The sequence below is a fragment of the Mytilus edulis genome, chromosome 1, assembly GCF_963676685.1.
Source record: "Mytilus edulis chromosome 1, xbMytEdul2.2, whole genome shotgun sequence".
NCBI classification, from domain to species: Eukaryota; Metazoa; Mollusca; class Bivalvia; order Mytilida; family Mytilidae; genus Mytilus; species Mytilus edulis.
In genome coordinates, this window is record NC_092344.1 from 10,768,425 (window position 1) to 10,791,099 (window position 22,675).

Below are 22,675 nucleotides of genomic sequence, written 5' to 3' on the forward strand. Positions count from 1 at the left end.
CCTTTGAATGAGTTGTCCATACTGGACAGCAACCTTTGAATGAGTTGTCCATACTGGACAGGAACCTTTAAATGAATAACCATAACATACAGCAATTTTTTAAATGATTGGCCATAACAGATAACCTTTGAATGAATTGACCATAAAAGATGGCAACCTTTAAATAAATTTGCTGTCACTGCTGACAACCCTACAATGTTCCTTTGAAAAAACTGTCTGTAAAAGATACCAGCCTTTACATGGAGTTGTTGTAACAGATAGTTTAAATGATTCGGCTCTAACTGATGGCAACATTTAAAAAATAACAAATCTAATCATTTAATCATATAACAATCAATTAATATACACAATATTTGCCCAGAATATTAACAATAAAAAGCAACAAACAACCCAATAATATAAACAACTACTGGCAGAAATAACAGTAATGTACACAAATAACCTGGTATCTTCATAAACAATCATAATATATAAATCAGAAATAGAAAGAATATTGTTTACATGACTTAAAGTTAAATCACACCTTTGGTATATATAAAGTGAGGACTATAGGCTAGAGGGAAGATAAAATATATTCAAGTGGTTTAACAAAATAAAGCAAGCAATAACACTATTGAGAGTGAATACACAATGAATATGTTTGACAGTCAAATTTGCATACAATTCTGTAATTAAGTATGTGCTTACTAATTAGAACTGTCAAAATTTATCAATTCACAAATAGACAAATATGCATTCAATGTGCAGTAAATTTTAATGTACAAAAAAAAGCCAATTAAAAACCATAATGAAGCTTTTAACCAGCAACCAAAAAAAAAGAGTACATTTTGGGATTTATTTAGCCCTGTATATTTACTGAAATTTAAAAAATAAAAATGTATGACATCATCATAACTTCACAAAAGTCAATCCTGACATGTATACATTACAATGATTCTATATAGCAAATGAAGTTGTCCTTTTACAACAAATCATGTAATATTAAAATGAGGCCAAGGACAAGGTACAACCGACAGTTGGAAACTAAATAACATAAAGCATTTGAAATTAGATATTAAACACTCAGTTCTTACTTTTAAAATATAAAGCTTTATATTTATATAGTTTACATGACCCACTTTGATTAACATTCTTATATCGCTCATCCTCAACAATATATTTATGTTAGAAAGGCGTATGAATTTTCGAGTACAGGTAGCAGGATAATTGTAATAACATTAGAGTAAGAAGTTCCATTAGTATTTAAAGTTGTGCATGCACAACTAAATTTTTCAACAAGGATGGTTACCATCTAACGAGGAATATGTATTTGTGTATGGGAAGAGTTATAATGTCTGACCTGAACCCAGTAAGGAGACCGTTGAACCAGACAGAAATTCCGACGAAGAAGTAACTAATGCAGATTTGTTTTCCTTGTTCAAGACTTACATGAAAGGCAAGTTGGCTGGTATTGAGAGAAACTTTGACGACAAAAATCACAGTTGGGATAAGAAGGTGAAGAAAGTTGAGACACCATTTCTTCTCAAAGGTAACCAGATACAATTTGAATTGAATTCTGACTTAGTAGACAGTATTGAAAGAGCTGTGGAGTATATTGATAGTAAAAAGCCCACTGGAGCTAAGAAACTTCTTGAAGAGTTGATTCAATCACTCAAGAAGCATAATAAGCTGATCCGGATAGCTTATAATTCAGAGGGTGGCTGGAACACAGCTCAACAGTATCTTTCAGATGATGTCACCAGTAATTCAGAGGATGAAACATGTATCAAAGATGGTCACCACACCTTCTTTCCCTATATTGGTGTTAGTCTATTAACACAGAAATGATTTCATTGGAAATATTTGAGATAAACATATTATTTTTCTTGGTTGGTATTAGGATGTCGTCAGAAAATAAGTAGCCTAGAGTATATAAATGAGTTATTTTTGATTGAACAGAGTGAATCGAGAAAATAAAACATCTTATTGCTATTTGGGAAATCTGCACTGCTGGACCGAGATTCTGTGTCGCTCAACTATTGATGTCTTATAATAATCACTTTTCCATTGTCTAGTAATGGCGGACAAACATCCATAAAGTGTATGCATTACAGGTGAGACTAAAAATAACAGTTTTATTCTACATTTACACTCGTAACATTGTATTTTAAAACATCAAAACATAACACAACTAAAAATATATAAGGAACATTAAGATTGTCAAAAGAAATTGCTGTCTAATGACTAGCACCTGTGTCTATTGCAAAAATTCTGACACTTTTAATATAGAAGTCTGAGTGAAAATAAAAACTTTTTCATTTGATGACACCTTGGGTACACATCAATCAAAATACTGGATTTGGTGTTTGAGCACAAATTTTGTACACTGAGTTCTGAGTACAGCTTTTAAACAATTGAAAGCCCAAAATAAAACAATTATACTGGATTTCTATTCCTTTTTCAATTTCTTCGTAAAAACAGAAAAGGTAATTTTTCCATAGGCATCAGCTCCTAATCAGAGCAGGGTACAAGCAGAACAAAAAGTCTTTTGTTAAATTTTTAATTATATACTTAATTTGCAGATTGCACAGTTAAATAACAATCAATAATCTTTTCAATGTAAGCAAGAAAACATATCAAAATTTGAAAGTCATTGGTTAAACAGTAACATAGTTATGACATGGTAAACAGCTGGAGCTGCCTGCTCATACACTGTACAAAAACAACTCAAGAACTGGAATTTCATCAGAAAACACTGAAAATGTAATGATTGAAGCCTATAGATTTATTAGCCAGTCTTTTCACAAATAATTGTGTGAATGAAAAATGATGAGGTATTTAAATTTCAGTAAATCTTGGCCGTCGTCTATAACACAGACATTCCTAAAACAGTTCATATTCAGTACTAAACTTAAACATACCAACAGCATTGATACAATATCAAAAGACAAATAATGAAAGTAAATATATAAAAAGGATGAAACAAAACAAAAAAACATAGAAAAATAATATAAAATTTTATCCAAAGAAAAATAACGCATCTACAGTAACTAAAACAAATAGCATTTTTTTAAATAATGGTAGCACCTCACACTGGTCTCTCGAAAAACGGGAGCTTAAAATTATTTCACGTTCACAGTATAACATATTAAAGTAATTCCAATCAAAATGAAGTTTAAATTCTGAAGTAAGTAGTTTTGTCAGAAAATATTATGATATGAGAATGATACATTTTAAATTTAACTAAACATAAAAGAAACTGGCCATTACTATATTAAATGTGCTATTCTACAGTGATTGTCAACACTTCTCTAAACTGTATACTACATGTAAATGGTATGATTAACAAATCTGAGAAATACAAATTAAGACTGATTGTAGAGCAGTAAAAATCATAAATTGTGCATTAGTAAAATATACTTGATTGTTGTTGATATTTAACATCAGATTTTCCATGCATATTTAGTACATATATGAAGTAAAATAGTATAAAATATATCTGACAGAAAATTGTAGATGCATTTAGCAGCATTTCTAACAATAAATCTATATTTTAAAAAAGCCTTAACCAATCACAATTCTAAGATAGGCCTTAAAGCAGGTGTTAATTGTTTGTACATGTATTCCTTGCCCAGTTTTAATCAAATTGTTACAGACTCTTGTTTAGAAAAGAATATCCCTATATCTTGCTTGACATTAAGTCCACCATAACAATTCCATTTTCAACCAGATGCTCCCCAGGGTGTAGCTTTATACGACCGCAGAGGTTGAACCCTGAACGGTTGGGGAAAGTATGGACACAACATTCAAGCTGGATTCAGCTCTAAATTTGGATTGTGATTAAATAGTTGACACAGCATAGGTTTCTGACACAGAATGAATGTGTTCTAATGAACTTAAAATTTTTGTTTTCTCTTAGAGCAATTCACTATGCTGTTGAATATTAATCCTCTCAAAAAAATGTTTGAAGAAATTTTCTTTTTTATTTATGAAATTTCAAATGAGAAAAATTGAACCCAATTTTTTTAATCACATCCCCCTTTCCCTTATTCCAAAACTAATCTCAATTAAAATTTCTAATGGAGTTTGCAACAAACTACTCATTTAAATACATCATAAAATATTAAGATGTAAAAAAAACTGCTTGTTATCACTGAATGGTAAAGATTATTTTAATTTATCAGTTGGTAGTAAAAAGTGAATATACATTGTATATTGTATATAACAAAGATTTAAGTTGATTCTGGACAAAGAAAGATAACTCCAATTAAAAAAAAATCTTGCTATTGCACAATATTTTGCAATTAGATATTTCTTGCTTACTATTCTGGACAAAGAAAGATAACTCTAATTAAAAAATAATTTGCTATTTCACAATATGGTGCAATTAGATATTTCTTGCCATTGCGCAATACTGTGCAATTGAAAAGACTTGCTATTGCACAATACTTAATATAATAATTTTAGATCCTGATTTGGACCAACTTGAAAACTGGGCCCATAATAAAAAATCTAAGTACATTTTTGGATTCAGCATATCAAAGAACCCCAAGATTTCAATTTTTGTTAAAATCAGACTAAGTTTAATTTTGGACCCTTTGGACTTTAGTGTAGACCAATTTGAAAACAGGACCAAAAATGAAGAATCTACATACACAGTTAGATTTGGTATATCAAAGAACCCCATTTATTCAATTTTTGATGAAATCAAACAAAGTTTAATTTTGGACCCCGATTTGGACCAACTTGAAAACTGGGCCAATAATAAAGAATCTAAGTACATTTTTAGATTCAGCATATCAAAGAACCTAACTGATTCATTTTTGTCAAAATCAAACTAAGTTTAATTTTGGACTCTTTGGACCTTAATGTAGACCAATTTGAAAACGGGACCAAAAGTTAAGAATCTACATACACAGTCATGACAGTTAGATTCGGCATATCAAAGAACCCCAATTATTCAATTTTGATGAAATCAAACAAAGTTTAATTTTGGACCCTTTGGGCCCCTTATTCTGTTGGGACCAAAACTCCCAAAATCAATACCAACCTTCCTTTTATGGTCATAAACCTTGTGTTTAAATTTCATAGATTTCTATTTACTTATACTAACGTTATGGTGCGAAAACCAAGAAAAATGCTTATTTGGGTCCCTTTTTGGCCCCTAATTCCTAAACTGTTGGGACCTAAACTCCCAAAATCAATACCAACTTTCCTTTTGTAGTCATTAACATTGTGTTTAAATTTCATTGATTTCTATTTACTTAAACTAAAGTTATTGTGCGAAAACCAAGAATAATGCTTATTTGGGCCCTTTTTTGGCCCCTAATTCCTAAACTGTTGAAACCAAAACTCCCAAAATCAATCCCAACCGTTCTTTTGTGGTCATAAACCTTGTGTCAAAATTTCATAGATTTCTATTAACTTAAACTAAAGGTATAGTGCGAAAACCAAGAAAATGCTTATTTGGGCCCTTTTTGGCCCCTAATTCCTAAAATGATGGGACCAAAACTCCCAAAATCAATACCAACCTTCCTTTTGTGGTCATAAACCTTGTGTTAAAATTTCATAGATTTCCATTCACTTTTACTAAAGTTAGAGTGCGAAAACTAAAAGTATTCGGACGACGACGACGACGACGACGACGACGACGCCAACGTGATAGCAATATACGACGAACATTTTTTCAAATTTTGCGGTCGTATAAAAACCAAACTTTGGAACTTAAGTAAATTTAATGTGAAGTTAATTATAAAAGGTTTTTTCAATGGATAATGTGCATATTACAGTAATAAGTCAAATGCATACAAATAAATATAGATATGCTTAAAGAAATCCAAAGTCATGTTATAAATTTGCACTTAAACCCCAACCTGTAAGAGATCACAAGAATGTTTATGGCAGGTTGAGATACATTAAATATAACATAATAAAACATTTTGTAATGTACATTTGTACTACTACAATACTAACATACTACATGTAAATCAATTATGGATTTCTAAGTCTTCTGAACACAGGTCAACAAGTTCATCAAATCAATGTGACTGCCGTCATAAAAGGCTAAGTAAAGAGATTGGTTTTTATGCCAAGTGTATTTTATATATTAAGTTACACAACAATTGCTTAATGTACAAACATACTACAAATTTAAAGATTTGGTGGCATTGCAGTGGGTTATAATTATATATAGGCAAGACCATACAAACCATATGAATTAATTAATACTTGTTTGCCATAAAGGTAAACTTAAATTGTACAGTGTCCAGAAGATATTAAAGCTATTGGTCTAGATATTTTGATTTCAAACTAAGAAAGCTTTACTAGTATATAAAAATCAGTCATAAAATAAAGAGCTCATTCAGGAATATTTATGGAAAATAAAAAATAAGGTTTTATAATTTCTCTTGGTTAAAAAATTGAAAAATAGATCATATATGTTTGATGGTCTCATTTAAAAAAAACAACAACAAAAATTCCTTGAACAGTTTTCACTTTTCAATGGATTGTCATTCAAATTAAGAATTGCATTATTTGATAACAAATAATGCATTTGTCCTGTAATAAACTTTATGAAAAGTATTTGCGAAAAATAATGACACTATTTTGTTTATCAGTAAAAATATGCTTGAAATCTAAATAAAGAAAATTCAGAAGCTAGTTGATAGCGTGGATACATAATGAAAGAAAGATCTTAAAATATAAAAAAATCAATCTTCTTTTTTCATCTTCTTCTGTGGTAGTAGATTATCTAGTGGCAGTACTTCTGTGAAGATGAGTGTTCCTATAAATACTAACAAGGTACCACACCAATGTGTTGTTGTAAATGGATTCTGGAAATACCATATAGAAAATATAAGACTAACAAATTTCCTGAGTGTGACGACTAATGTCACAGTTAACGATGAACACTCTGTGGTTAGGATGAATACACTTCGTATACATATATATCTGGTCAATGATTTAAGGACAAATCAAATAATTCAATATGATTCTTGGAATAATATAAACCCTGTGTTAGTTCTTAAACATTAATCTTGAAGACAAGACCTTAGATTGATGTTTGTTGTTTGACATTCAATGGCAAATCTTGCATGCACGAGAACAAATGAACATTAATACAATAGGTAGGTGCTGTTAGAAGCCGTCCAGGATTAAGGTGAGGGAAATTTGGACTGCTACTGGATGATGGTATTATCAATATATAGATAACAATTACATAGTAGGGGTTGCCTAATTTTCTTTTAGGAACACCATTTTAATTGTTGTTTTTCCATTTTAATTTTTTTTTAGGCTTTCCTCAGCTTTAGTTTATGTGATAAAAAAGACCTCTAGAAATGGTATCAATCTATTTTCTATTCATTTCTCATCTGTTCAAACTTTAATAGACTTGTACAATACAACATGCATTCAGAACATTAGACATTCCGAAAGGGTGGCAACTCAAATAGTAAATTGTTTTCTCATTTTAGCAACTGAAGTTTTTTCATGAAGTACTAGTTAACTAACTATTCTTAAAAATACAATTTATAAATTAGTACTTTTCTTTCAAGAGAACTGAAGACCTAATTCTGAATCTAAAAAAAACCCAGGCATATTGAATTTGTTATATAGTGCAGACAACTTGGACAACACAGATTCTTTTTATTTCAAAATGGTCTTCATTTCAGTTAGTACATGGAAATCTTTCAAATCCACAATGACAGTGGATATACATGGTCTTTACACAGTTGTATCCCTTACCTTTTCTATTTCTTCTAAATGTTCAGTAATGATTCAAAATCTTTTAGATGTAATCTTTATTAGCAACTGTTTTTGAATGGTAGATGATTTCACAACCATCTTGTATTCGACTGGTTATTTGACAATTATTTTTTTTACTGAACAACATTTGTTTAATCTTCAACCATTTTAAAAGGATACTGTGTTATAACATTGAAAATCAGGAAAAACCACAATCTTGGTAAACTTATTCCAAAGGCTAAATCTAATGGTGCTAAAAAAGAATAAATCATTAAATTAAAATGATAATCGAAGTGTATGAAATGATCGATGACAATAGGTCAAATGAAGCAAAAATTGTGTAATACATTTTTGGATGATATAATACTTTCTAAATAAAAGTGATAAATGATGCTTATATTTACATGTTACAATTAACCTCAATTGTAAGTTAAGAAATGATTTTTAAATATCAAGTTACACACCATTCAAATTATCAACTTATGCACTCTAAATGAGCAGTTTATTAACATTATAATGTAAGAGATTAAAATAACTTACTTACACAACTTATCTATGACATAATGTCTTATAATAAAGCTGTCCTCCTAGTATTTCATGCATATCTAACCCATGACATAACATTTTTCAGACTAACATTAGAATAAGTTGTATATATGATCATACCTGAATTATTAAATTTCTGTATATGACTGTATATGTCTGTTGCTAATAGGAGAAAACCTGGCAGAGGTAGAGCATGCTGTAAAAAAAGTAAAATTATCATCCTTTATTTTATTGACAAACATGAATCAATTCTTAACTTTCAATCAAAACTTCTGAAATATGTTAATATAAAAATCAACCATCAAATGTTTTTGAAAGTCCCATGAGAAATCTTGTAACAATTATTACTTGAAAAAGTACAGTTTTATTTGGAATATATAGTACCATAATGTCTTTTTCAAATACTTTGGTCCTATGAGTTACTCATAGCTATGAAACCCTTATAAAACTCATAATTCCTACTCCAAGGCAAGAACTCCTCTGACATACTTCTAAATGCTGTGTGTATTGCAGAGAAGCATCAAACACAAATTTTGAGATCTTGATATGATTGAGTCAGGGAACACATCTACTGCACTGGATTCAAGCATGTCTCTAAATAAAAACTTTAAACCAATGGATAGACAGCTGTTAAATTTTACTGTATTCTGCTCTGCTCTCATATTTTTTAAGTATTTGAAAATGAGTATGAATAATAAACTGTTGACACAGAAATATGTCTCTCCTCTGTGTAATTTTATGCAGTGGTTGAAATTATCAAGTAATACATGCAAAATATTAAAATTCAATGACTGAAGGGCCAAATAAATTCTATGGACACAATACATGACAATGCTAATACAACTTTTAATACTAAACATAGTTGACTTATTAGTGGTTCCCCTTTAACTGATCTAATGACAAACTTTCTCAAACTATTGATGCCACCGACACCCTTAACACCATGGCTTAGTCTTTCTTTTGACTCAATCAAGGCGACACAATATATCCTTTCAGGCTTCAATAAATGAAAATGCCATATGAAGCCACTAAACATACAAAACGCATAAGAGTGTTTATTTATGCAATAGAAATTGTACCTGGGATTATGCAATATTTGCATAATTATATTGAATAAAAAAAGTAATAAACATGTATTGAAAAGACAAATCAGGTTTTTTTTACATCAAAAGCTTATCTTCCATATCTAACTGTTATGATGTAACTATTCCTATTGAAAAATGCTATAAAAGATTTGATCTGCTTACATTGAAGAAGAGACTTTCTTTTGGATGTTTACCATACTGTTTGTAGATACCTTCTTGGTAGATACCCATTCCAGCTGTCATAAACAAAGCAGCTGTCAATATGAATATACCTGAAATATACCATCACATGTTTACATAGATATATATAGATTCTACCACTGCATAAAATGTGATACAATATTTATCCACTCGAGACAGTTAAATTTTCAAATTTAAAACGTGAGGCTTGCCGAGCATTTTTTAAAAATATTCAAAATTTGACTGTTGAGAGTAGATACATATCGTAGTACATGAGATTTGGTGGTGGAATCTAATTCTCTGATGTTTTTCAAACAATACACAGGCAAACACTATTGTTTATACGCATCGCTCTCGGCGCCGCCATAGTGTCGTAACTGTATTATGACGTCGCCGTTTTCGATTCCGCCGTAAAGGTTGCTAATTTATGAAAAAGCGAAAGCTCGAAGGGATGTTCCACTAAAGCAGGAGAAATGATAATGGACATATCATATTTTTTACAACTGATATGTTGTACTAGCGAGTTTCTAGATTGTATTGGGGTTTACCTGCGGAATACAAAATAATGAGCAAATACTGCAGAATAAAAGGCAAAAAAAAAGATTGAATGATGAGGTGCTAAAATATAAAGAATAAAAAAATATTGGAAACACAAAATAAACATTAACAAATGAATGATCCACTATCCAGACCATTATGATAAAAAGGATCTACCAATACAAAACACATAATCATCTAAGAACATTGGAATTTCATCCTCTCCGACCATTTCCTCGATAACGAAGTCGTTGACATAAAAAAAATTTTAATTTTCTGATGTATATGTTCAATATCTAATTGAATTCTAAATTTCCAAAAATAGTATGGACTCATCTTGACCTTAAGTGCAAAAATGAAAATGCTACTCGAAATGGACAAAATGTATGGCAAAAAAATAGCCGAAAGTGGTCATGAAATGGCACAACTTTGGCAGCGTATCTCCGCGATGCGGTATGTAGGGTTCAGCGTATATTTTCGGGGGTGGGGGGGGGGGGGTACATATAGACCAAGAGTACCAGCATGTTAGCGTATAGCTATCGGAATCTGTAGTTTTCTGTTCAAAAGAGGGTTGTAAATAAGAACAATGAGTTTCAACTTTCAGTTTTCTCATATCACATGCATGCAATGTCTTAACTATTATAGTCTTCTATACTACATGTATAAATAATTCATCAAACATCTCATTTCATTAAGTATTTATCCGGCTCAGCCTGTCGGGTTTTTACAAAGTCATTATGAACAGATATATCATGTTAAGGAGGGGTATTTGCGAAAAATACCAGTCGAGAGAATGTTAAATTTCACGAGCCGTAAGGCGAGGGAAATTCATTCTCAAGACTGGTATTTTTCTCAAATACCCCTCAATAACATGATATATCTGTTTAATTACACCGAATGTTAATGTACTAAAACGCATTGATGAGGGCCCTCATGGGGTTTTTGATTATGTGATTACTTGGCCGTTTTTTTAATGATTATTTGATTATTAAGCCAAATATTTCATGATTATTTGATTACCTAGGACTGTATTTTTAGTTTATGATTATTTGATTACTAAAGATAAGCAAATATTTAATGATTATGTGATTATATTGGCAAAAAAATGGTGATTATGTGATTACTAGGACCCCCCATGAGGGGCCTCATTGATGATCGTGACGTTACAAGCGTCCAGTCGGATAGAGTATTTTTTGGCAAATACCACGGCAGAGAGGATAAAAAAGGCATATCCTTTTAGCAAATACCCCGGCGACGATAAAAATGAACGATATTCATTTGATAACAGTAAATTGGTGAAAAATACACTGGCTATTAACCAATCAAAACCCCGGATTCTTGCATAAGGTGTAATTATGAGTCAAATTCATATGTTCTAGTTCTGAATATACTGGACGTAAATGTGTGAAGTCCTATTTGAAATCGTTATATATTTCACGTGTCACGACAGAAATCATTTAAGTGTCGTCTATCTTTCCCAAATGTTCCTTTGATATCTAACGCCTCTGAACCCTGAACAGTTGGGGCAAGTTTGGCTACAATATTAAAGCTTGATACGGTCTAAATTTGGATTGTGATAAAAATTTTGACATAATATAGGTTTCTGACACAAAATAAATGTGGTCAAAGGTATTAAAAATCTATTGTGCAACCCCCCCCCCCCACCTTTTGGAGTAAGTACCACCAAACTCAATCCCAGCCTTCCCTGTGTGGTATGGAACCTTGTAGTACAATTTTAGATAGATCAACACAAGTTATTGTAAAATAGTAATTTTAGTAAAATGCTTGTTTGTGGCCCCTAATTCCTAAACGTTTTGAGCAATTACATGTACCCCTTAAATCAATTTCAGCCTTTCATTTGTGATATGGAACCTTGTGGTACAATTTCAGAAAGATTCAGTACTTCTCAATGTCATATTAGAAATTTATGAAAATCAAAAGGGTATTTACATCAACAGATATACACAATTTATCAAAGTTGTATGGAAATTGATGAAAGCGATATTGAGTTATAATTGTCCGAAAACTGGAAAATCCCCCTTTTTTAATGGATAACTCGGAAACGTAAAATCAAAATTTATTAAAAAAAAAAGAAAATGAAAGGGAGCTCACGTCAATAGATATAAACAATTTCTTTAAAGTTTTATGCCAATTGGTTAAAGCGTTTTTGAGTTAATGTCCGCCGTAACCGGGCGTATAATAATTCAATACGTACTATACATTTGGCTTTACCAGTCTCCAACAAGAGAAATATTTAACACACAAACACACACACACACACATGTATTTATGTAGAGATATACACATGTCTCACAGAGTACTGCTAAACTGTAACAAACACATTAATGGTCAGTCTAGTGAAAGAATATTCCACTCATATAGACAAATGTTTAGTGCTGATGTTCATGTAATATTTGCCACTGAAAGTTTTGCAAAACTCAAGAAAACAATGGTAAAAAAATTAATAAATAGTAATAAAAGTTCAGATGTAGGTTCGAGTTTAGATCACTCAATGTGATCACTGTCGACAGTGATAAAGGAATATTGTCGGAGACTATGACTGAAAAGGACATCCAGGTTTTTTACTTTTTATTCCTTGGTTCTTTAAACAAAAATAGCCAACATGATATATCAGAGAGTGCTTAAATATTGGTACACAAATTCAATAATAATTTTCAAATTAACTATCATTAATGAGGGGTGGGGAAGGGGGGGGGGGGGTCAGAGGGGTCCTGATCCCGAAATCCCGGGCTTCAAAACATGAAATCCCGAGGTCCAGATTCTAAATCTGCAAGCCGTAAATTAATTCTTTAATACGGCATGAGGCACACATTAGTTTTTCCTATACAACAAATGCAATTAAAAAATTTAGATGACTATAAGGGAGCTACCATTTGATTTTTATGGGGGGGCTAGGATGAAAAATTTTGCCCTGCTGTAATCTCTGTCCTGCCTTTTTATTTTTCACTCTGTTCGGTCCTGCCTTTTTCTTTTTAGTTTATCCTGACTTTTTTTTACCTAAATTGTCGTCCTGACTTTTTTTTTTGCAAGTGTCTTATCCTGCCTTTTTTTTTTACTCAAAACTCCTGTCCTGCCTATTTTTTTCAAATTTCATCCTAGCCCCCCCCATAAAAATCAAATGGTAGCTCCCTAACTTTGACAATTACTTTTTACTAAACTGTTACTGTATGTCTAAGAATGAATAATCAAAATACCTTAACAAAAAAAAAATTATCATATAAAAAAAATATATATATATAATTTTAACCCAATAGTTCCAAGCATTGCAAGAAATGCTGATATGCTAACAACGTCGTTCTATAACGTTAAGAGAAAAAGATATAATTCCCGCCAAAATTGATAATAAGATTATTTCCACTGTAGCGGATTTAAAACATCGGCGACCCCCCTTTTTTATTTATTCTTTTAAAATCTCCACTGAAGCTGCAATTAATGCAGAAGTTTGAAGGAAAAAACATTAGTAGATTTTTTTTATTTCAAGAAAAATCTATAATAAACGGCAATTAAAAATGGCGGGAAATGTAAAAAGGCCTTAAAAAATAAGGAAACTGAGAAAAATAAATGTGTATAAGATAAAAGTTACAATTGACTGTTTTAGTTAAACCAGTTAAACATCGTTTTTCAATAATTTTGCCTTCTTTTAGCATTTTTGAGCGCTATTTCTACATTACGGTATAACTCAATTCTTTACTTTTTGATGACGTCATATCTCGAAAACAACATCGGTGACCCCAATTTTTTTTTCGCCTAAAATATTGAAATAAGTATGATCTGTCTAAATGCAAAATTTTAATGAATTATTATTAGTAGTTTAAATAGTGTGATTTCCCTTTATTCCTTCTTTGCAACTGATCTGCAAAAAGATGTGTTTTTTCTGTGACGTCATCAGGCATGGTCGCCTTTTTTCATGATGTCACAATAGGGAATTCAAAGGAAAACAAGAAAATTCGACGTCATAATCAGATTTTAACGAATGATGAACTGAGATCCAACTAACCACACGTTGATTAATTTTTTTTATACAATGGGTGCAGAAAGGGATAAAATGACGAAGAATTAGAGAAAATATTGTACTAGATTACCTTGGAGAAAGAAAGGTGTTAGAAGGAATCAAGGTGTTCCATGTTTAGGAGTTCATGTGGAAGAAGATTATCTGATTGATATCTAAGACTGGGTAATAATTCAGGTTTTTTTCTGTAATTCTTATCAAACACATTTGTTGTCTATTCTCATCATATGCATTGTGATGTTCTTTTAATCAGCATACATAACATCAGGTCATGCATAAAAACATTACCACAATACAGCTGCAGGTTCAATCTGGGAGGATTTTACAACTGTGAAAAGTGTCCTTTATTTCTAAAACTGATTCTTAAAGTGTATAAAAAATCTCTCATAAAGGTTGTAGAATACATAATATATATGACATTAAGGGAAACAGTACTTCCACTTACCTGTAAACCATATTGCCAAATCATATAATAGGTCTCCTGTTGATGTTGCTTTGTTGTCTTCCTGGAAAAAAGTAAAATGTAACATCTACTAACATGTACAATCAATAGTTTATCAGTTAAAACATGAAAACAATGAAAATTAGAGACATAGTGGCTATGTTTACAACTACAAGACACACAAACAGATAATAAAGTAAGTAAATTACAATTCTCTCCCCTTTAACATATTGGACTGAGATTAAATTTCTTTATGCATCTCAATTGGTATGTGTGCAATTGAACTGTGTGAATGTTCTTTAATAACTGTAAAGCTGTTAATGAAGAGTTTAGTTGACAAGGCAATGAACAGACATGGTAATTTGTGATATATATACAAAACAATAATAATATACAATACTGTACCAAAGAAAGATCCATATATCTAAAAGTACTTAACATGATGATATTGAAATCATGCATTCTACATTCCAAAGCTAGTAAACTGTTATAGTAGTACATTTTACATTGAGACACATAAGAAAAAGATTGATCATAGGATGAACAGACATATAAATATTTCTTTTTGCCAAAAATTAACTGATCTTTTTACGGTGTTCATAAAATGCATTCCAAAGATTGTTGAAACATATACTTACTACTTGTTGAGCTGATGCTATAGTACATAGAATTATCCCAGCTGTAATCAACACTACAGATATATACTTCCCAGTAGTATATCTAGGTAATAGAAATACATATATAAATTATAATCAACTTTATTAGATTTTGACCAGGTTCATACATTAAAATTCAATAGACCATCTACTGTAGATAAGTTAAGCTTCAATGGAAAATTTATAATAAAGTTCATTTCAAAAACTTTCAACATGTGAACCTCATCTTTCTTTCTAAACTGACCAGTCTTTGCTCTAAAGCCCAGAAAACAATATTTGTTTTAAAAATCTTTGTTTTGACCCAGCCTGCAATCCAAAAACCATTACTTCCTGCACTCAAGGGAGTAGGCTACAATAGAACATCTATAGGAAGTCAAATATAATAAAAGATTTTTATTTAAAAAATGTAATGAAAAAAAAAAAAAAAGATTCACATGTATAAATTTTATGCTACCTGCAGTGTCATTTCCTGAAATTTATAATTTGTTGTTTTTCCAGATGTAAGTAAACCGATTGTGCAAGGGCTGTTTAGGCAGTCAAGGTCGTTAAAACTCCCATTTGTTGATGTAAGTAAGTAAGCAACCAACATTTAAACATTTTTTAAAACATAAGCTTGTGCAATACTAAAAGTGGCAGATTTCTAACCAATAAGTTCTACTTAAATAACAAAATCAAATCAATAAAGGTATGTTAACATACACAGAAAGAATCTTTTAATGTTATGTTTGCAATATTTTCTATCGCTAGTGTAAAACTGTTCTATAATTATTAAAATGTTACAATATTGAAATTGAGATTACACATTCAAAAGAAATAGATATTGTTTATCACTCATCCATATTAAGAACTTATCCATGAGTCATAATAGTGCCATGACCAGGAGCGGTAAGATCAAAATCAATTAAAGAACATCAACACTATATTATCATTAACTTATATAAATGAATCTATGTATATCAACACAAACCAAAGAAATCAACACAAACAGACTAAACAGATGTAGTGTGAGTTACTATTCACTATTATAAACCCTGTTTTGGGGTGAAATCAAATACATATATACTTAACAATATGGAAGCAAACATTATAGAGGATGTTAGCACACCGTTTAGCTTTCAAATATCAAACTGTGTACAAAATATCAATAAGTTATGATTTGTATTTTCTTAAATATCCATCCCTGTCTAGAACATCCAGATCAAAAGCGACAGATCTGTAAATGTGTATCCAAATATCAAGAAGAACTGATTTACAGTGGTTGAGAAAAATCTTATTCAAACCTGTAACAGACAAATAAACAGAGGTAAACCAGTAAATCTTTTGGAGCAGGCGTCAATAATGAATTAAAAATTGTATATTCACATGTAAATCTAGGTACATTAAGTCAATCGATGAATTTATATTCACCTTAAAGAAAGCATTCCTTCAAAGCATGTTAACATTAAAAGAAGCAAGGAATTCAGATCCACATTAACTGACACAAACTAATACATTGTTGACTACCCTGCTGCCAAAAACAGACTAAAGGCAGTCTAGCTTTTTAACTTCCATGAACAAATGATGAGAAAAAGCAACAGTCAACCAGGCTTCATCAACCAAAGCAGCAGAAATTAACCAATGTTATCGACATACACAGTAATAATCTATCAACCAGGTATATATAGGGTGTATTAACACAAACAAAAACAAATTCATTATTAGAAGCTAGTCCTAATCACTAGTATTTATGTAAAGCATTCTAGTTGTCCCAAAATATTAATCACAACTCTTACCTTTTCTTCATGATAATCATTCCTAATGTCAAATTAGCTATCAAGGATCCCTGTAAAATTTAACATTAAATATTCAAAACACAGGATGATTTATTTTTTAATTAAACTAAAACTTATAAAACAAAACAAAAAAAAAACCAAATTCTCTCAAATCACTTATTTTATTTTCACTGATATTGACAATTGCCAATGAGAAGGCAAGATGGATTTATCTGTAAAAGAATACCAACAAACAAAACTGGCACTTGCAGTGAAAATAGGATGATAAAAAATCATGTATACACTTTTGTTTCATTTTTTTTATGCATGGCTGTTTGATCCATTTAGTCTTAAACTAAAATGGATCAAGTCATAGTTTCTGTTACTGCAGGACATTACCCTAAATTAAGACACCTACAACTGTTAAGTGGAATATGCTTATCTGCAAGAACTTATCAACTTTAGACAGAAATAAAACATCTAAATGTGTATTAATTATTCTTCAGAAAATAATCTATTTTCCACAAAGATAACCTTTGCACTCATACCACATTTTCTTATATCTGTTAACATGCTGTTACAATGCTATATGGATGTCTTGAGTAATATAATATTATATATTGTAAATTTCTTTATTCCTTTCAATGAAATTGAGAGATCTATAAGCTTAAGCGAATACAATAGACAACTTTCGAGTTCGATGCATTTCCGTCAAAAACTCTGGTTTTAGTGAACGTCATTTGTGCATTTAGGGGCGTCGTCACTTCCGTTCCAACGTTGAGCGAGTGGTTGGAAAACTATAATTCTATATTGTACGAATTATTCGGCAAATTGAATTCTCAAAATTGACAATCAGCATTACTGTCATAAGGGAATTGTCATTAAGTACCTACAGAACAACCATTATTTCTTGTTTATCCTGCACAATGACGATCACTAAGACGCTTGATGAACGTAAATAGTGCAGGGATACAGGCGACCCCCTTTATCTGGTAAATGACGTCATAAAGGCGCGTATAATTGACCAGTTTTTTCCGGTGACGGATGAACTCGAAAGTGGTCTATTCTGTTTTACTGGCTTGATTACAAGAGAGAACTGGTAGAGCCACACATGATGCAATATAGCCATCTTAAGTTCTTAAAATCTATAAAAAATATCCTTTATCACATATAGATTTCATGTTTAGTTAGAATCTTATCTTTAATTTTAATCTATGTATCTGGTACTAGCAGATTTTTGATGATCTCTAAAAATCCATTACATTTCATTTTCAAACTATTTTTTTTTTAAATTATAGAACTAAACAGAGAAGCTTTTACAGTACTGACTAGCTGTACACTGAAATGACATAAATAAAGATATTTCTAACTAGCCACTCTGTGGATTCATTTGTTTTTATGAGTGCAGGAAAATTGTATTTTGTGGATTTTTCTTTTCATACTTTTCAAGTATATTGGAAATTCATATTTCTTAAAGCATTCAAAATTCTGGTTCACAATTATCAACAAAATCCACAAAAAACAAGTACTCCACAAATAAAAATAAATCCACTGTTAAATGTATACTTAGAGAAAAGACTGCTACATGCCATTCAAATGTCTCAATGATGCAGTCAATAAAGTATCCCAATATGTGTTCAAGGAGAGGTCTGTGCAAATATTATTTTCACATAAAATCTTTCATACATGATGCTCCCTACCTAAATGTAGCAGTATATTGCAGAAAGCCACATTTTTACCGATAAAATTTTTATCAGAGTGGATGTCACTAATACACATCTTTTTGTAAAAACTTTTCTTAGACAATAGTACCATATTTCTTACTTATGTTTGTACATTTTTTAAACATTGAATTCAAGATCATAAAAAGATCAATCCTATTGTGCTGAAAGATTGATATACAATTATTTTCAGTAGGTCTATATTCAATACCATAGTTAAATATTTATTTTTGTTATAATCATGAAGTTTATTTTCCTTGCAATTGCAATTTAATAAAAAAAAAAAAAATCCCTTGACTTTTGACTAAAAATATATATACTGTAAATATGTTTAGAAAAAAACACCAACCTATATTCTCATATTGAATGTTACCCCAAAGGAAATCCACTCAATAAAAGTTATTTGCCTCTTTAAACAATTTTCAGACCCAAACTTATACCATTGTTAACTGAAATTCTTGCAACTGGCCATGGTTAGTACAATTAAAATTTTACATATTGCTATTCAAATAAAAATGTTAGGTATTGAAATCAATGTTGCTCTGGTCAAACAGCTTTCATCTCTGACAAACAGCAGTTCCACCAGTGATTTTGTTTTCAACATCTGATATATTCTTTAAACAGCTTTTAATAAAATTAATAATGAATTGATCTCTTCTGAGAAATAAGTATAAGTTTGGGTTTGATTGATAAAGATGATTAAGATTTAAAAATTGATGTACCAATAGATAAAACATTTGACCACTAAATTGAATACTTACTGCTCTAAATAGATAAAACATTTGACCACTTAATTGAATACTTACTGCTCTAAATATCATCTGTAAAGGCAGAGAGACATTGAATGACAAGGAATAATTATTGGCAACTTGTACAACAAAGAAGAATGCCACCATTACTGTGTAGATGCTGAAAAATAGGAATGTTAGCATGACATTCTATACTTACTGCCCTGAATACCATCTGGAGTGGCATAGATATATTGAATGAATATGCCGCATTATTGGCCACTTGCACAAGAAAGAAAAGTGACACCATCAATCCATATATACTGAAAAATATAAATACTGAATTTTCTAATTTTCCATTAAATAAAGTTAAATCCTCTTTGTATATATGCATGCACACATTTATTCTGCTATTCTTCAATAATCTATGAAAATGGTTTAATTTTACAATAATCATACATAAATTTACATTGTAAGTGCATCAAATTTAAAGGAAAAGGTACGATAAGGCTCTTTCTACCATATATATTTTTGAAAGTATGAATCTGTTCTCTTTATATATAGTGTATGGTGTTATAAGGTCAGCACAACCAAGTAATATGTTGAATTTTGTGGTAAAGGCATACATTAAAAACATTGGGTGGAAGCTTAAGTGATGGATTGTGATATCATTATTTTAAGTCATAACATTACACATGTACATTATTTTTTCTTTTCTTCTAAAGTTGTGTAATCTAATAAAAGATTCATGGTATTCAATTAATCCAGATTTTGTAAAATTTGAAAAATCTCATCTAAAGAAATCTTAGTTTTCTTATCATACCTTTTCCTTTCTAAAGTGCATTTTACTCTACAAACTATGCTATTTTTTTTAGACACACCAGCATGATAGATAGAACATACTTAAATTCTATAAATGAGTTGTTACTTTCATGATATTAAAAAGCACCACACTATAATTTTAAGCAACCTCAGTAAAGTCTACATACAGGAGGAACTAATACCAGATTTAATAAAGCAACATGTATTTTTTTTTATTGTATTGTTCTGTGCTAGTACAGCTGCAGTCTCATTGACTCTCATCCATATTATTATAACATGCAATTTTTTGCAAAGTATGGTAAAAACTAGGATTTGTGAGTACATTTGTTTTTACCATACAAAGCCTAGGAAAAAGCAGGAAGTATAAAGAAACTATAAATTAAAAGTTGAAACTTAGAAGTAGACATCCTTAATACATGTACATGTAATTAAAACATTTTTTTATAGTATCAAATACATGTAAAATGATGTAAGTACTTTAATATCATATTATCATTTGATTAACCTCACTAATGGAGTTATCATGTTTACTTTAAACAGTTTTTCTAGTCTTTCATTGTTAGGAAAAAAAGGAATATTCAAATATATCCTAATTCTAGTAACTTATATGTGTATTTGCTGAAGATGAGTTAACAATGATAAGTTTACAATAAAACTCTGTAGTATATATTATAGCTGAAGTGTTAGCCTTAAGCATCGAAGTCAACCAATTGCTTAAATCTATAGCTACATAGTGTCAAATAAAATTATTATTGAATTTTAACTTGTGATTCATACCGAATAGGAATTTTTGGTTTTATCATTCCAAATTTTGCTGTAAATATTAAACCTTCTACTGCAATGAAGGCAAACTGCATAAATGTTATCAGGTTTCCACAGGTAGGAAGATCACTGAAAATATAAAAGTAATTTTTATACAAAACTAATATATTTTTCATACAGTGTCAATATATGTTAAAATATCTGGACCGATAGTATGTATGTTCTTTGCCAACATGGTTTGGTAGTGGGATTTTCATTTACATTTATTTCTATTTTTTGTGCTTTGAGTCTATCTGATGAGTCAAGCCTTTTTCAACTGTTTTATACAGTTTGTTATTATGTTGTTCTGCCACTCCTCTGTCCAGGTTAGGTTAAGCAGTTGCAAACAGGTTTCGATATACATGTACAGTATTCCTTTCAAGGAGCATGTTATTCATTAGTTGCAGTTTACCATATTTATTTTTTGTTTATTGTTCAGTTCATAAATAAGGCTGTTGGTTTTCTCTTTGAATTGTTTGATATTTTTTGTTTCACTTCTAATAGTATAATATAAAAGTTTGCTCATTGTTAAAAGTCATACAGTGACTTGTACATCCCTGTGCTGGATTTTCTCGCTGTGTGCCCTTCGGCTGTTTTCTGCTCTTTGAATGGGTTGTTGTCTCTTTGACACATTCCCAAATTCCATTTTCAATTTTATCATTTGGTGGATACACTGGATATTTCTCTCATTAGCAATCATTCTACATTGACTTTTATTGACATTTAGTCAAGTTTATAAATGAAAACTGTATGTTAACCTTTACATACTTTTTGTTTTGCAACATTTTTCATCTGAACTTATTTTACTTTAGACAAAAATTATATGTTAATGTAGGACATTATGTTGCTTTTAGCTTAGTGCTTATGCATGTGTATAATATAAATTTATTAAATTAGTGCAGCCTAAGTGTGCATGAAATGTATGTTCTATGTCTTTTATGTTTTAATATTAGTATTGTGTACATGTATGATTAATATGGTAATGTATGTATTTGTCGGTTATAAAAGCTTAGAGATCTTATATTTATTTGTTATGATACATGTCGACTGTAAATAAAGCTTTGAATGAATTGAATTGAATAAAGGACATTCGTCCTGAGCATGCATGAAATATTTGCCACTGGATGTTAAGCAACCAACATTGGCAACAATCAATCACTATACAGGATTTAGTCTTGGTATAAAACTGGCATTCAAGGTAGCACCTTCCTCATATAACAATAAGTGTGATCAAGGTAAATAGACCGTATTGGTGAATGAACCCAGGGCGAACCTAGCTCATGCCTCACAATTTTTACATACAAATTTTTTATTATGCACTGTATTCTGTATTTAAAATAACATAAGGACCTAAGAGCTACGGTTCCGCAGCTATTCTGTATTATGCACCCCCCTCCCTTTTCTATTTTCTAATCGTTTTTCGAATACAGAATACAGAATTTCGAAGTGATGTACCTTATTAAATATTCTAGGAATACAACATTACTGCAACAACCAAGGAATACAAGTGAGATTGGGATTGCAGGATGCATAGTTGTTTTTCTAGAATAAAATGAAGTTGGGAAATTATTGGAAAATTTCAGACGTCAACGCCGGCACCGGAAGTAATTGTAGAGCCGCTTATAACAACAAAAAGGAAAACATTATTATTTAA

General features: G+C 30.7%; 1 protein-coding gene across 2 annotated transcripts; it reads right to left on the bottom strand.

The window, feature by feature from the left end:
* Positions 1 to 305: 305 nt before the first annotated feature.
* LOC139523787 (UDP-xylose and UDP-N-acetylglucosamine transporter-like) lies at positions 306 to 22,639 on the bottom strand. 2 transcript variants are annotated; one of them, XM_071318069.1, is made up of 10 exons: positions 22,477 to 22,639; positions 20,998 to 21,111; positions 19,477 to 19,579; positions 16,971 to 17,020; positions 15,181 to 15,262; positions 14,546 to 14,606; positions 9,516 to 9,625; positions 8,389 to 8,464; positions 7,903 to 7,975; positions 306 to 6,930 (listed from the first exon to the last, which is right to left on the bottom strand). In XM_071318069.1, exons 1-10 carry the CDS (start codon positions 22,551 to 22,553, stop codon positions 6,690 to 6,692), a joined length of 987 nt encoding a protein of 328 aa, XP_071174170.1. In that variant the 5' UTR covers positions 22,554 to 22,639; the 3' UTR covers positions 306 to 6,689. The 2 variants fall into 2 exon arrangements, with proteins under 2 accessions (XP_071174170.1, XP_071174178.1); XM_071318077.1 differs by lacking the exon at positions 19,477 to 19,579 and adding an exon at positions 19,619 to 19,721 and having other exon boundaries at positions 2,526 to 6,930.
* Positions 22,640 to 22,675: the final 36 nt, after the last annotated feature.

Bases quoted from the DNA above. Each gene is read 5' to 3' on its own strand.
- LOC139523787 (XM_071318069.1), bottom strand. From the start codon at position 22,553: ATGCATCCTGCAATCCCAATCTCACTTGTATTCCTTGGTTGTTGCAGT. The intron at 17,021-19,476 runs GTAAGTATTCAA...TAAATTTTACAG, and splicing joins TACAGATGATATTTAGAGCA to GGATCCTTGATAGCTAATTT. The intron at 6,931-7,902 runs GTATCCTTTTAA...ATCATTGACCAG, and splicing joins ATTTTCAATGTTATAACACA to ATATATATGTATACGAAGTG.